At 41.9% G+C, this 16,894-nt stretch overlaps 1 protein-coding gene across 1 annotated transcript in view; it reads left to right on the plus strand.

Moving 5' to 3' along the window:
- Window positions 1-16,894, plus strand: part of myo3b (myosin IIIB) — a 524,448-nt gene that overhangs the window by 169,013 nt on the left and 338,541 nt on the right. The window contains exon 12 of the mRNA XM_039757595.1: window positions 7,303-7,513. Within this exon, the coding sequence (XP_039613529.1) occupies window positions 7,303-7,513 (211 nt within the window). The remainder of the gene's footprint in view (window positions 1-7,302; window positions 7,514-16,894) is intronic.

Consider the following 16,894-nt stretch of genomic DNA (forward strand, 5'->3'; position numbering starts at 1 on the left):
ATTCTGTAGGCATTTCTGTTTAGTGTATGTGTGTAAAGTTTGCAGATGGTAAGAGAGATGTAACATTACCATGCAACAGTGCTTAAAATGTTGTACCTTATTATCTATCCTATCCACCCATCCATTATCCAACCCGCTATATCCTACCTACAGAGTCATGGGGGTCTGCTGGAGCCAATCCCAGCCAGCACAGGGCAGGAAACAAACCCTGGGCAGGGTGCCAGCCCTCCGCAGGGCGCGCATACACACACACACACCCCCCAATAAAGCACACTAAGCACACACTAGGGACAATTTAGGATCACCAATGCACCTAACCTGCATGTCTTTGGACTGTCGGAGGAAACTGTAGCACCAGGAGGAAACCCACGCAGACACGGGGAGAACATGTCCACTCCACGCAGAAGCGAACCCGTGTCTCCTTACTGTGAGGCAGCAGCGCTACCCACTGCGCCACCGTGCCACCCTTATTTGTCTTGTATGAATTTCCAATAACTGGTAAGGTATTTATTATTAACTATTGTTTATTGAAATAAGTGGTGTATGTGTAAGAATTGTAGGAGCGAGAACGACTGTTGAACAGGAGACAGCCAGAGCAGCCATCCATAACACTGAAAAGTGCTTTGGTAACACTTTAGTTTAGTTACTGCAAAAATGCATCTTTGGGTCTTCATAACACTTACAAAGCATCAGTAAAGTGTTTATTCATCTCTGCTATGGGACCTACAAACAACAACCTCACTCTGAAGTGGTCTGAGGTGGCTTAATGGAGACACATTTGTCTTCATTTAGTATAAGACCTGTGAAGACCTGCACAGATATGTATAACCAGCCTACTGAGGATTTAAAATCATGAAGGCCCAAAGCAGTGTTTGTTAACGTATGGATACATAAGACTAAGTAGTAGTAGTAGATGCATTTTTGTGGTACCTAAAGTGTTATCAGTGCCTTTATCAAGATCAGTTTTGGTGACATTTAGCCTGTGGCCACTGAAAAACACAGGATTCCTATGAAGGCTTCACCCCTTTGTCCCAACACAATAGTTCTTTGCTGTGAGACTATGTGCTACAATTTGTACCCAGGAGGTTGTGCACACACTTCTTTTAATTCCCTTTTCTGCTTCATGGAAAACCCAATCTGTGGTGACTACGGTTATTACAGTTTTAAAAAAAAAGTATGTGAACCCTTTGGAATGACTTGATTTTCTGCATTTACGTGGTCATAAAATGTGATCTGACCTTCATCTAAGTTAAAAATATAGAAAATCACGATATACTTACGCTTAACACACAAATAATTATTACCTTTCACGTCTTTACTGAACACATCCATCAAACATTTATGGTGTGTTGTGTAAAAGGTGAACCCATGGCTGAACCTCCTTTAGCAGCAATAATGTCTAAGAAGCAATTCTGGTAGCTGCGAATCAGACCTGCACAAGTTCAGGGGGAGATCTGGACCATTTATTTCTTTGTACAACTTCTACAGGTCATTCGTATTCTTAGGCTGTCTGGTTTGAATGGCTCACTTGAGGTTATTCTATGGCAGCTCTATTGAGTTAAGGTTTAGGCTGTGACTGGGCAACTCCAAAAATGCAATATTTCAGTTGCATTCCTCTTTTTCGTCTGCTGCTCCTCTTAAATGTGGTGTTCCTCAGGGATCCATTTTGGGTCTTATTTTGTTCACCCTATTGGAGCTATTTATAACATTTCTTTTCACTGTTATGCTGATGATACTCAGGTTTATATTCCCGTCTGCAATAAATCAACTGCACAGCAGTCTTTCTGAACTAAGACCCTGGATGGCTAAACATTTTCTTGATCTGAATCAAAATAAAATGGAGGTGCTTGTAGTGGGTCCACCAGCTAAAGCCCAAATTGGTCTTGGACTTCTCGGCACTTTCTCCGTCTTTTGCAGACCTCAAGTCCGCAGTCTTGGTGGTATCTTTTTAGATAGATAGATTCTTTATTGATCCCAAGGGGAAATTCACATAATCCAGCAGCAGCATACTGATAAAAAACAATATTAAATTAAAGAGTGATAAAAATGCAGGTAAAAACAGACATTAACTTTGAATAATGTTAGCATTTACTCCCCTGGGTGGAATTGAAGAGTCACATAGTGTGGGGGAGGAACAATCTCCTCAGTCTGTCAGTGGAGCAGGACGGTGACAAAAGTCTGTCACTGAAGCTACTCCTCGGCCTGGAGATGATCCTGTTCAATGGATGCAGTGAATTGTCCATAATTGACAGGAGCCTGCTCAGCGCCCGTCGCTCTGCCACAGATGTCAAACTGTCCAGCTTCACTCCTACAATAGAGCCTGCCTTCCTCACCAGTTTGTCCAGGCGTGAGGCGTCTTTCATCTTTATGCTGCCTCCCCAGCACACCACCGCGTAGAAGAGGGCACTCGCCACAACCATCTGGTAGAACATCTGCAGCATCTTATTGCAGATGTTGAAGGACGCCAGCCTTCTAAGGAAGTATAGTCTGCGCTGTCCTTTCTTACACAGAGCATCAGTTTTGGCAGTCCAATCCAATTTGTCATCCAGCTGCACTCCCAGGTATTTATAGGTCTGCACCCTCTGCACACAATCGCCTCTGATGATCACAGGGTCCATGAGGGGCCTGGGCCTCCTAAAAAATCTTTGACACTAACCTCTCTTTTGAGAAGCAAGTTAATTCTGTAGTCAAGAGTTGCTTTTTCCGGCCTCGTCTATGAGGTAAGATCAAGCCTTTTTTATCTTCTAGGGATCTTGAGAAAGCTACTCCTGCTTTTATCTTTTCTCGCCTTGATTACTGCAACTCGCTGTATTCTGGGATTAGCAAATCCCTGATACGCAGGTTACAGTTGGTCCAGAGTGCTGCCGCTCGCTTCCTGGTTGGGGCAAACAAGTCTGACTCTGTTTCTCCAATATTAGCTTCTTTACACTGACTGCCTGTCAGTTTTCAAATTGATTTTAAAAAACTTGTTGCTAGTTTTTAAATCTTTACATGGGCTCACTCCTGCCTCTTTATTTGAATTGTGTGTTTTACACCAGCCGTCCAGAGCACTTAGATCTTCTGGTCAGTTGTTTCTTGTTGTCCCTCGTACCAAGTGTAAAACCAAGGGGGACAGGGCCTTTGCAGCTGCTGCCCCTCGCCTGTGGAACTCTTTACCTCATCACATAAAGGACTCGTCTACAAATAAACTGTTCAAAACGAGATTAAAGACTTATTTCTATTCACTTGCATTCCATGACCTTCAGCAATACTGATGGTTTCCTCATTTTGATTATGTAACATTACTTCTCTGTGGTGGGCGGGCGCCCTGCCCAGGGTTTGTTTCCTGCCTTGCGCCCTGTGTTGGCTGGGATTGGCTCCAGCAGGCCCCCGTGACCCTGTAGTTAGGATATAGCGGCTTGGATAATGGATGGATGGAACATTACTTCTATTTATTATTTATGTTCTTTTATTTCTATTTATGTTATTCATGTTAATTGTATGTTTTTCTTTTATTCTATTATTGTAAAGCACTTTTTCCACAGCATTCCTATGTTGTTTTAAATGTGCTATATAAATAAATTTGACATTGAGTTTATTGAAACCACTTTGTCAATTTACTTCGATTTTTAGGGTTATTGTTCCATTTCATCATCTACGGAGTTTCACTTGCCAGACACTATGACATTATCCAGTAGGACAGACAGAACTTTATTAGTTCCCAGGGGACATTTGGCTTTTTATAGAAGCTCTTTAAATAATTAAGTACATAAATAAATATACATTTGAATACACTAAGGTCTGAACACAGACCAGAATGACTAACAATGAAGAAGGAAAGAAAAAAATTCTTCTGAATTGGCAGTCCCAGTCCAAGCAAGGCATAATGCAGGCATATTGCTGTTGGTATAAAGAAGCCCCCGCAGAGTTTCTTGACAAACTTCTACTGAATATCTAGTGCACTGGAAGTCCTAAGTGTTAGTGTGTCAGAGAGAGGATGTGCAGCATTGTTCATAATGTTCATCATTCAGTCTTTCGCTGCTACCTCCAGGGGGACTGAAGTACATCCCATAACTGAGCCTACCCCTTTAATTAGCTTGTTGATTTAGTGGGTCTCTCTTGAAGTGATGTTACCAGCCAAGCACACCACTTTGTAGAACATTGCACAGGCCATGTTGTAGAAGATGTGAAGGATGTCACTACCCACTTTAACGTAACACATTCTCCTAAGGGAAAAGAGTCTAACTCTGCCCTTTCTTCTCTAGTTTCCTCTGTGTTCCAGAACTAGTCCTACTGGTCATTGATGTGGACCCCCGAGTACTTTTAGGAGAGCACCACCTCTACATCCACTCCGTGAATAGTGACCCAATGTAGAGACTCTTGGTGCGGTGAAAGTCAATAAACAGTTCCTTGGTTTTGCTGATGTCAAGTTGCAGACAATTCTCTCTGCACCAAGACACCAACTCCACCCCGACTCCTCTCCTCTGTCTCATCACCCTTATCAATACACCCTATAAATAATACTTTGATACATTTGGGAAATCATTTTCCCCTTGATGATGGCAAGCTGTCCATCTGTCACTCATGATGTTCCCTCCTACTTTACTGTTTGTATGTGGTGATCTTTTTATGTCATCCTGAACTATTCAACTTTAATTTAATCAGTTCACAAAACATTTTCCCAGTGGCACTGTGGGGTGTAAAAAATGGTCCTTGGCAAACTTCAGACAAGCAGAAATGTTTATTTTTTTTATTTTTTGGAGAGAAGTGGCTTCCTCCTTGGTGTCCTGCCTTGGACTCCATGCATATTCAATGTTGTGTGTACAGTAGAACTCATGAACAGAGATGTCAACTTGTTGCAATGATTCCTTTGAAGGTTCTTTTTTTTAACCTCATTGGCCATTTAACACTGTGCCTTTGGAATCATCTTGTTGGATGCCCATGTCTAGAGATAGCAGCCACAGTACTAAATTGTCTCCATTTACACACCGTTTGTCTAACTGTGTGCTGATGAACATCTAAACTTTTTGAAATTACTTTGTAACCCTTTCTAGCTGCTCCCGATGGGGTTGCCATTACCTGCATGTTCTCTCTCATAAACCTTCTCTTAGGCCTTCCTCTTTTTCTCTTGCCTGGCAGCTCTATCCTTACAACAACAACATTCATTTATATAGCACATTTTCATCTAAATAATGTAGCTCAAAGTGCTTTACATGATGAAGAAAGAGAAAAAAGACAAAGTAAGAATTAAAATCTGAGAACACTAATTAACATAGATCCTTAGCATCCTTCTCCCAATATACCCAGCATCTCTCCTCTGCACATGTCCAAACCAACGCAATCTCGCCTCTCTGACTTTCTCTCCCAACCATCCAACTTGAGCTGACCTTCTAATGTCCTCATTTCTAATCCTGTCCATCCTCGTCACACCCAATGCAAATCTTAGCATCTTTAACTCTGCCACCTCCAGCTCTGTCTCCTGCTTTCTGGTCAGTGCCACCGTCTCCAGCCCATATAACATAGATGGTCTCTCTACCATCCTGTAGGCCTTCTCTGTCACTCTTGCTGATACCCGTCTGTCACAAATCACTCTTGACACTTTTCTCCACCCACTCCACCCTGCCTGCACTCTCTTTTTCACTTCTCTTCCACAATCCCTATTACTCTGTACTGTTGATCCCAAGTATTTAAACTCATCCACCTTCGCCAACTCTACTCCCTACATCCTCACCATTCCACTGACCTCCCTCTCATTCACACACACGTATTCTGTCTTGGTGGTCCTACTGACCTTCATTCCTCTCTTCTCATATCTCCACCTCTTCAGGATCTCCTCAACCTGATCCCTGAAGATAAACTGATCGCCAAAAGGCATAAAGTTACAGATAACACATTACTTTAAAACTCTTTAGTTTTTAAACAAGATTACGTTCTTGTTCCCATCATTCACAGGTACAAACATGCCAAAAAAGCCTGAACAAAAAGTATGGGTACCTGATATGATCAGTACTTTTGTAAAGACCCCTTTTGACAAGTATTGCAGCTTGTAAACTGTTTTTTCAGCCAGCTAAGAGTCTTTCAGTTCTTAATTGGGGTATTTTTGTCCATTCGTTCTCACAAAAGGTTTCTAACTCTCCAGGATTCTTGGGCCATCTTGCATGCACTGCTTTTCTGAGATATACCACAGATTTTCAATTCTATTTATGTTGGGGGTCTTTGAGGGCCATGGCAAAACTGTCAGCTCCTCTTGAGGTATTCCATTGTAGATTCTGAGGTGTTTTTCGGATCATTATTCTGTAACACTGCTCCTTTTTTTTTTTTTTTTTTTGCGCAAATTGTGTGATGTTTGCTTCAATTAGGGGTTGCCACAGCGGATCATCATCTTCCATACCTTTCTGTCCTCTGCATCTTGTTCTGTTACACCCATCACCGTCATGTCCTCTCTCACCACATCCATAAACCTTCTCTTAGGCCTTCCTCTTTTCCTCTTCCCTGGCAGCTCTAACCTTAGCATCCTTCTCCCAATATACTCATCATCTCTCCACTGCACATGTCCACACCAACGCCATCTCGCCTTTCTGACTGTCTCCCAACCGTCCCACCTGAGCTGAGCCTCTAATGTCCTCATTTCTAATCCTGTCCATCCTCATCACACCCAATGCAAATCTTAACATCTTTAACTCTGCCACCTGCTTTCTGGTCAGTGCCACCGTCTCCAACCCATATAACATAGCTGGTCTCACTACTGTCCTGTAGACCTTCACTTTCCTTCTTGCTGATACCCGTCTGTCACAAATCACTCCTGACACTCTTCTCCACCCATTCCACCCTGCCTTCACACTCTTTTTCACCTCTCTTCTACAATTTCCATTACTCTGTACTGTTGATCCCAAGAACTTAAACTGATCCATCTTTGCCAACTCTATTGACAACTTCTTTTCACCCTACACCATGAATGTTTGAATGATTTTCTCAATATGTAAAAGAACAGCATAAACATGTGTTACTGGATAAAACAGATTATATTTGTTCATAATTGTAAACTAGACGAAGATCTGACCATATTTTAAGACAAATTTATTCATAAATGTGGTTATTTCCAAAGGGCTCACATGCTTTTTCTTGCCACTGGACATACATGAGAAGTACAAGGCTGCTACTTTCATGCAATTTGTCATATACCAAAAAAAAAAAACCACCAAATTAAACCTTTTGTAATGTAAAAAGAGTAAAGTACAGTTGAAATGTCCCCGGTCACTTTACAAACAAACCCTTCAGCTGGTCGTGCATTGCTTTCTTTTTTGCCATTTTTCTTTCCCACAGCTGCTGACCTCCTGAGCATTGGTGCCGAGGAGCTTCAGGAAGCCTTAACATCTCACTGTGTGGTGACACGTGGAGAAACCATCATTCGCACAAATACAGTTGCCAAAGCGGCCGATGTAAGGGATGCCATGTCCAAGGCTCTTTACGGGCGACTTTTCAGTTGGATAGTGAATCGCATTAATTCACTTTTGCAGCCGGACAAAAACATATGGTGAGTCCTTAAGGTATGATTAAGGTAATGTTCATTTGTTTCTTGAGGTGACTTGTAATGGTGATCACTGTGAAAGACAGGGTATAATATAGTAATTGACAAAAAAATCTATAAAAATATTTTGTTATATTGCACAGGTCAGAAAGACAAGTCAAACTATATTTACAAAGCACGTTTAAAACAGCCAGAACTAAACCAAAGTGCTGTACAAGAAAAGGTAAAAGAAACAATTAAAAATATATATAGACGCACTTCACAAAACTGCTAACATAACCAACCATTAGATAAAAGATAAACTCATAATACATACACGCATGCATACATGTTAATCCTCATGAATGTACGTGAGCCTTCATTTACAGACATGATAGATAGATTATTAATCCCAAGGGGAAATTCACATAATCCAGCAGCAGCAGCATACTGATTGTTTTATCTTGTTAGAGTAATATATTATGCTCTACTTACCCCTATTGTATTATTAATATGTATCCTTAGAATGCCTAATCTCACAGACTTTCCACTGTTTAAGGTATTATTGTATATAACTTATCACCACCTTCCCTTCAATATCTATAACCTCAGGCAATTAGATGTAGTAAAAAGACAAGCAGGAGTTAAGTTACACATAAAATAATGTATTACTGATAATATTCATAAATAATAACAAAATGCAAAGTACATTTGAACATTGGCAACCATACAACCTGATTAAATGGTGATGGGTAATTCAGGTGGCACACAGACTTGTAGTTACTTAATGTCTCTAGTTAAGGCCTCATTGGTGCTCAGCTTTTAGCCACATGTCTGTTCAAAATGGCTGAAGCTGTGCTCTTCGTTGTCTTGTCTTCAGTTCATGGTGTGATGGTCTTCTTCATCAGATCAGTAAGAGAAAGATACTTCTGTACCATCACAGGTTAGCAAGACAGATGCTTCTTCATCATATGTTGGTTAGAGAGAGAGAATGTGGTTGAGCAAGCAAATTTATAGGTTTTCTGTCCAACCCCTACAGCCAATCCAGACAGCCATATCTCAGATCAATGGGGGAAAAAGTACATCTTAACACCTGCAACCCCCCACGACCATATGTTAAGCTAACCTGGCTTTGTGTGGGGGATGGGAGAAAGACTTTAGTAAAGAAATACTCATCAAACTGGTTTAAGACACATCCCCCAAATCCTGTCGTAATATTACAAAGAAAAGTCATAAACGATGGCAAACACGAATGCCTCTCACCAAAGTAACACTAAATTACATTGCTTTGCCTAAATTACAAATAAAGACATACAAAACATTTATCAAGTTATATGCAAAATCTTACATCACAACACTGATAAAAAACAATATTAAATTAAAGAGTGATAAAAATGCAGGTATAACAGACAATAACTTTGTATAATGTTACCGTTTACCCCCCTGGGTGGAACTGAAGAGTTGCATATTGTGGTGGAGGAACAATCTCCTCAGTCTGTCAGTGGAGCAGGACGGTGACAGCAGTCTGTCACTGAAGCTGCTCCTCTGTCTTTAGATGATCCTGTTCAGTGGATGCAGTGGATTCTCCATGATTGACAGGAGCCTACTCAGTGCCCATCGCTCTGCCATGGATGTCAAACTGTCCAGCGCTGTGCCTACAATAGAGCCTGCCTTCCTCACCAGTTTGTCCAGGTGTGAGGCGTCCTTCTTCTTTATGCTGCCTCCCCAGCACACCACCGGGTAGAAGAGGGCGCTCGCCACAACCGTCTGGTAACACATCTGCAGCATCTTATTGCAGAAGTTGAAGGACGCCAGCCTTCTAAGGAAGTATAGTCGGCTCTGTCCTCTCTTGCACAGAGCAGCAGTGTTGGCAGTCCAGTCCAATTTATCATCCAGCTGCACTCCCAGGTATTTATAGGTCTGTACCCTCTTCACACAGTCGCCTCTGATGATCACCGGGTCCATGAGGGGTCTGGTCCTCCTAAAATCCACCACCAGCACCTTGGTTTTGCTGGTGTTCAGTTGTAGGTGGTATGAGTTGCACCATTTAAAAACGTCCTTGATTAGGTTCCTATACTCCTAATGTCAACCTCTTGTAGGGTTAAATGCCAACAAGAAGAGAGAAGTCTTTAATGATAATTTTAAAATGGCCAGTGTTGGGGCTGACCTAATATAATAAGGCCAGCCATTCCAAAGAAGAGGAGCAGCCACCACAAAAGTCCGATCCCACCTTTGCTTCAACCTCAACCTCGGCACAGCTACTCTGCGTTCCAAATAATTAGGTACATGCTGTTTTTGTTCCTAAAAAGTCAATACGATTGAGTATTTTTTATCCTCAACAATTCTATTATAACTAGCTGTATAAGCCCTAGCTGTAAAAAGCCCCGGGGTCCTAGAAACTATTGAAATCATCAGAAAAAAAAATTCAAAGGAACTACTCTGGCCATCTCTCTCCTAGAAGGTTTCGTTTTACTGACATGCTCGCATCGCTTGTGTATTAGCGGCAGGAGGAAAAGTAAAAGGGATACCGTTTTGCTGATGTTAGCAGCTAAGCGAGTTTGTCTTTCTTTTTCATTTTGCTGATGTGCTGGCCTCACTTCTATCTTAGCGACCTTACCTGGACTCCACCTCTTACTTCCGGGCCGGACAGACACACATACTTCCACGCATAGACGTTTACTGTTGTGAACGATAGGGGGCACTCTCGCTCCCTTGAACCCCTGTCCACGACTCCAGACACCAGTGCCACAGTGCACAAAGCACACTCTCCACCACAATACTCATATAAATCACCAATAAATCACAATAATACAATCCTCCAGCTCCCAGACGCGTTGCCACCCTTCCACCCAGCTCAGCTCGCCTTCTGGGAGCTCCCACATTCCTTTTATAATCCCTGACCCGGAAGTGTTCTCAATCCCCAGTCCATGTGATCCTCAATCACCTCCGGGTCAGGTAAAAGTTCTTTTCTTCAACCCGGAAGTCCGTCGCTCTTCCTATGACGAACCTCCGGGTCACAGGGCACGAAGAAGCCCTCGGTCCTCCCTGCACCTCCCTCCTGTGGCCCCCACGGCATCCAGCAGGGCTTTGCATAAAAACTCCATTGTCCATGATGCCCTGCTGGTCTTCTGGGGACCTCCATGCTGCAAGGAGGGCTCCACCTGGCGGCTTGGGGGTATTGGCCGGGATAAATGGCCGGCCATCCTTCACACTGTATATATAAGATGTGGATTTTATTACAAGCAAAACTACTAATGATGACAACAGCTTTTTTAAAATTTTTAAAACAACTTAAAATACAGTGTTCCACATTGTTATACACGACAGAGTTTGTAGGTTTGTAGTATTCAATAGGTAATAAAGAATTCAAAACTGAAATCTGTTGTATTTGTTGTATTAAGAGATCATTTTTCAAAAAATAAATGCATTTGAAATCAGAAAATGATATTTACAGATCGAGTTACATATTAATTTATGAGCCCTTCTTTGGTAGGACATTAACAACTCTCACATCCATTGAACTTGTAAGTCCATGTGTAGTTTCCTCCATTTGAGGATTTGCCAGTATTGCCTTCCAGAGCTGCTGTTTTGACGTATACTGCCGCCCACCCTTATAGATCTTCATTTTGAGGATGCTCCACAGGTTCTCTATAGGGTTGAGGTCAGGGGATGATGGTGGTCATACCATGATTTTTTTCTCCCTTTGTGCTCATAGCAACCAAGGAGTCAATGGCGTTTTTGTAACATGAGGATGCGTTGTCTTGCGTGAAAATAATTTTATTCTGAAAGGCACAGTTCTTCTTTATATACCATGGCAAGAAATGGTCAGTTAGGAACACTACATCCTTATGGACCCTTAAGGGATCTATGTGACAGTGTGGGTCCTGCTCCATGCTCCCTTTTCCCATTTAGGAGCCTTTTGAACCCATCACTGTCGGTAATGTAACCGGATGAACTGGGACAAATCAAACTGAGCAAGAAGATGGTGCAAAATGTGTAAGTACTTTTATTAAAAATGAATCCAAAACAGTATCCAAATGAATAGTGCAGTAATTCAAGATGTTTCAATGAATAAATAATCTATAAAAACAGGGTGATAAAAGTGGAGATTAAAAATCCAATAAATCTTCCTTTGAAACAAGGCTGGAAACAGTCCCCTTTTAAAAACCTGGAGCCTTCTTCCTTTAGCCTGTGACTGCCCTGCTTCTCCCATTTGGGCCCTGCAACAGGGGAGTCGCCCTACCTGCAGTTGCAGCTGCCTTCCAAACGGGTCCGGTAGCATTCCGTCCCCTGGCTATGTAGAGCTCCCACCAGGCCAAGACTCGGGTTCCCTCAACGGCCAGGGTGCTCACGCTAGAGCTCAACTCTTCCAGGCCTCCCTGGCTCCCGCGGTCTTATGTGGTGAGTCATCTATGCTGCTGGTCACTCCAGCTCCTCTGAAGCACTCCGCTTCCCCCTGCCCCCACCGAGTGTGGGCCTAACACTCCTCCTCAGGAGCTCTCCTACCAGCTGCCTGCATCCACCAACGAGTCTGCTCACTCTTGCTCTCTCGCACCGGCTCTTCCCTCCACCAGCCTTCTTCTCCCTTAACCTCCAGCTTTCTCTTCCCTTTCTTTGCTTCTCCCCTCCACACTAACGGTTCTCCTATTTATAATGGGGACATGGCACAGGTGTGGCGATTAGCAGCTCCTGGCATCAATTATGGACACGGGCGATCACACACCTGTGCACTTCAGTGTGTAAATGCCCAAGCCCGTATCATGCTTGGGAACTGCTCCAGCCACACTACCACCCACGACCAGCTAAAGGGTGGCTTTTCACGTACTCTCCAGAACTCCATTCATCTGGACCATCGAATGCAGCAGTGAATAAAACTGAAAATTAGTCTTCATGTATTTCTGAGCCCACTGCAAACATTTCTCTTTGTGAGTATTGGTTAGGGTTGGCCAAAATACAGCTTTATGCTCAAGTGCAAACCTCTGGAGGATCCTGCATCAAGAGGTTCTTGGCACCCCAGAGACACCAGCAGCTTCAAATGCCTGTTTGCTGCTCATCAGTGGCTTCTTAATAGCAGCTCTTTTAATATGACTTATTTGCTGGACAGACACCTTCTTTAATAATCCTTTATCTGACCAAATCTGTCCGTGCTGCTGTGAATCACACACAAATCTTTTCACTGTTCGATGATTTCTCTTCAGTTTTTGTAAAATATCAATTGTTTTCATGCCTTTTGCAATACATTGCACTATCTCATGTTTTTCATCTTCAGAAAGATCTTTCTTTCTCTCCATATAGCATGAGAACTGTGACTTGCTTAATAATGTGGAACAGACTCCTTACGTAGGTTTCTCTTAACTTAAGATCATCAGTTATTTAAAAAGACAGGAGACAAAAAACAAGCAAGAACGTTCATGGAAAAACTAAAAACCAAATGTCTATGGTATGTCACTTAATAATTTGGAATGCAGTGTAAGAGCATCTGGCTAGTAGACCGCAGCTCTCTTGTTGGCACACACAAGTGCAGAAATTCAGAGAGGTAAGACCGGGCTCTTCCATTCATACATTTAAAATAAGTAATAGAATTTTAAAATTGATTCTGAAGCGAATCCAGCCAATGGTTTGGGTGAAATATGGTCACGCTTGCAAGAGCCAGTCAATAAGCGTTCTGGACTAGCTGTAGGCGTCGTAACAAGGCTTGGTCAACACCTACACACAAAGAATTGTGATCATCCAAATGAGATGTTATAAAAGCATGGATAGACTTTTCAAGATCACTAAAAGAAAGAAAAGCCTTTACGTTAGCTAAAAGTCTCATTTGGTAAAAGCTGCATTTAAATTACATTAACTGTGGAATAACAATGACAACTGAGTAATTAACTATAGTGTTACACTGTATTACACAGTAAGTACAGAGTGTGACCGATAGGGGGCAGTATCGCTCCCTTGAACCTTTGTCCAATACGCCAGACACCAGATAAAAGTCCAAAAGATGACTTTATTCATAAGACACAGTGCACAAAGCACCCTCTCCTCCACAATACTCATTAATTCACCAATACGCTAACAACAAACAATCCTCCACTCCCAGACGCGTTGCCACCCTTCCACCCAGCTCAGCTCACCGTTTGGGAGCTCCCACAATCCTTTTATTGTCCCTTCCTGGAAGTGTCCCAATCCCCAGTCCATGTGATCTCCTATCACTTCCGGGTCAGATAAAAAATCCTTTTCTTCACCCCGGAAGCACGTCATTCCCCTTGTCCTTGTGACTTGGACGTACTTCCGGGGCGTAGTGTAAATAAACACTGATCCTCCCTGCAGCGTCTCCTAGTGGCTCCCATGGCATCCTGCAGGGCTGTGTATAAAAACTGCAATGTCCATGATGCCCTGCTGGTCTTCGGGGAACCTCCACACTGCAGGGAGGGCTCCACCTGGCGGCTTGGGGGTATTGGCCGGGATAAATGGCCGGCCATACACCACAAGAGTAATAACTCATAGTTACACTGTACTTATTCAGGTAATTACATAGTAGTTACGGTGTAATTATGAACACTTCATGTAAAGTGTTACCCTTCACAAATGACAGGTAATATTATAAGGCTAGCTGTATGACGGGGATGATACTCTGGTCATCCTGGTCCACAACTACCATCGCATTGTCTCTCCACATGGTGTATATACTGTATATGCTCTTAGAATTGACAACACTGCTGAGACTTAGCACAGACTGACAATTCCAGTTTTACTACTAAAGCACTCAACATTCAATAGCCTGTGATCAGAGGGTACGGTACACTCTAATGGCTTAAGGCAAGCATGCAAGGCCACCTTTATTCTATGCTACCTGGGACTGTACTTTGAAAATTGCAGTCAGCTATTATTAAAAAGAACAGATACCCCCAAATGTGTAATTTATCCTCAAGAGTGGCACCACATCCTCAGGCCCCATACCAGATAGACATTATAGCCACCTTTAGTTGTGGGGTCTCTCTAATCTTTCATGAGCACATCCTCCAGTTTTAATCAGTGACTCCCTAAGACTGAGATGACTTTGAAGCAAATCTTTTTCTTTCACGCAGCCCCAAGTGTATAAAATATTCACAGGTTCTAATATGTTAGGCTGTGAGCCTCATTAGAAGAGAATCTTGTAAAGGGTCTAAATTATGCTTACTTTTCCTTCACAGATGTTATTTTGTATTATGTGTTCAGTGTTTAACCTATAGCTCACAAGAAAAAAACAAAAATGCAGCACCCGGTGTCCTTCAAATTGATTGAGTCTCACCACATGGACAGATTGTCAATTGCAGATGACCACTGCAGTCCGATCAAAGAAATGTGTTTGTGAATTCATTCTAATGAAGCTTGTATAACAAGATATGTGCCACTCCGATCGTTGATACAACATAGCGAATCAGAATCCAAAAGCAGCAGGGGAGAGACGGCATGCTATTAATTTTCATGCGCTGAAGAGACAATGTTGTTTGAATTTGGAAGGCACGTTGGGAGACGAGGATTGATGAAGAGAACAAAAAAAGTATGAACAATTCCCAGGAGTTTGAGAAATAAATATATAAACCTGCCATTAACTATTTCAGTATTCCCAGTACGCTTCTGAGAATTTGATGTTTCATTTTTGAGTGTTTTTCATCCCTGATGATACTTGTATAAATAAGAAAACACAAGATAAAACAAGTGCCAGTTAAAACAAGAAAGGTCTTGTAAAAAATAAAATGTTTCTGTTGTTTTTAACAAAGATGGCAAAAGCAAGTTCACGTTGGATCTATGACATTTTTCTGCCTTTTAGCTTCTGTAGTACTTACGTATAACTACTTTGCACACATAAAGGAGTCTCTGAATACAATACAATACAGTACAAATTATTTTTTGTATAGTGTTCATCAATGAGTCTAGGCGTAGAGCAGTCGGTCCTGGGGACCCCCTGTGGCTGCAGGTTTTTTATTCCAACGCACTTCCATTTTTCATTGGCTTGTTAGCCTAATTAAGTGAGTTATTATTTTCCTGTTTCTGTGTTTTGGAATCAATGTAGAAATTACAGACTAAGTTTGGTAGATTTTTATTAAAATGTAATAAGTAGTTATATGGGCGGCATGGTGGCGCAGTGGGTAGCGATGCTGCCTCGCAGTTAAGTGACCCGGGTCCGCTTCTCGGGTCCTCCCTGCGTGGAGTTTGCATGTTCTCCCCGTGTCCACGTGGGTTTCCTCCCACAGTCCAAAGACATGCAGGTTAGGTGCATTGGCAAATCTAAATTGTCCCTAGCGGGTGCTTGGTGTGTGTGTGTGCCCTGCGGTGGGCTGGCGCGCTGCCCAGGGTTTGTTTCCTGCCTTCCGCCCTTTGTTGGCTGGGATTGGCTCCAGCAGATCCCCGTGACCCTGTAGTTAGGATATAGCGGGTTGGATAATGAATGGATGGAAGTAGTTATATAGGGAATATGTAGTTTTTTTTTAATTAACAGTATTTTAAACCTAATTCTCATTCTGCTTTTCCAAGTGTTCTGGTTATTTAATTGATTATTTACTAATTAGCAGTTCTGACATTGAAGTCATTGCTGCTTTAATCTTCCTGGGTGTCTGCTACGCTAGTTGTTAATTGTCAGTATTCGGGTTAAATGAAGAAAGCAAACTACACAGGAAAAGGGGAAAATAGAAAAACAAGTTAAGAGAGTTAAGCATTTATAACTTTAGAAAAAAATAGAAATAAATGTCTGATAAGTGTAAAAACCTGACTGACATGCTGATGTGTTTTTCTGAATGCAGAATAAGAGAAGAGTAAAAAAAAAAACCAGCTAATTAAATGAGATCAGTTGTTATCGATTATTAGCACCGATTGTGAATCTGGTTGATGCAGAAACCTGCAGCCACAGTGGTTATCCCCGGACCGAGTTTGGGACCCACTGGCGTACAGTCTTCTTCTTCTTCTTCTTCTTCTGGCTGCTCCCGTTAGGGGTTGCCACAGCGGATCATCTTCTTCCATATCTTTCTGTCCTCTGACTGTTGTTAACAATTCTCAGTTAAAATAAAAATATAGATTATATTAATTATTAAATACAGAACTGCTACACGGGCAGATTTGTGAATCAAGTGTTAATTACAGGCAGATTTGTTAAAAAAAAAACACAGAACAATATAGAAACCGATTAAACATAAATGGAAACTACTGAAAAACAATGAATCCTTGGAAATAAAGGAAACCTTAGTGCCTTTTGTTGCGTTAGGTTAAAAAAAAAAAAATTACCTTCTAGTAAGAAAACTGACTCATTTACAGTTACACATAAGAATTTCAACAAAGAATTTATGATGGCTGAAATTTGTTCCTTACAATACAAGACTGCAAAGAAATGAAACCTAAATCAACACCATTGGGCACAAGACAGGAACCTCTGGCTCTGATGCC

This window comes from Polypterus senegalus, chromosome 6 (assembly GCF_016835505.1).
Source record: "Polypterus senegalus isolate Bchr_013 chromosome 6, ASM1683550v1, whole genome shotgun sequence".
Taxonomy (NCBI): Eukaryota; Metazoa; Chordata; class Cladistia; order Polypteriformes; family Polypteridae; genus Polypterus; species Polypterus senegalus.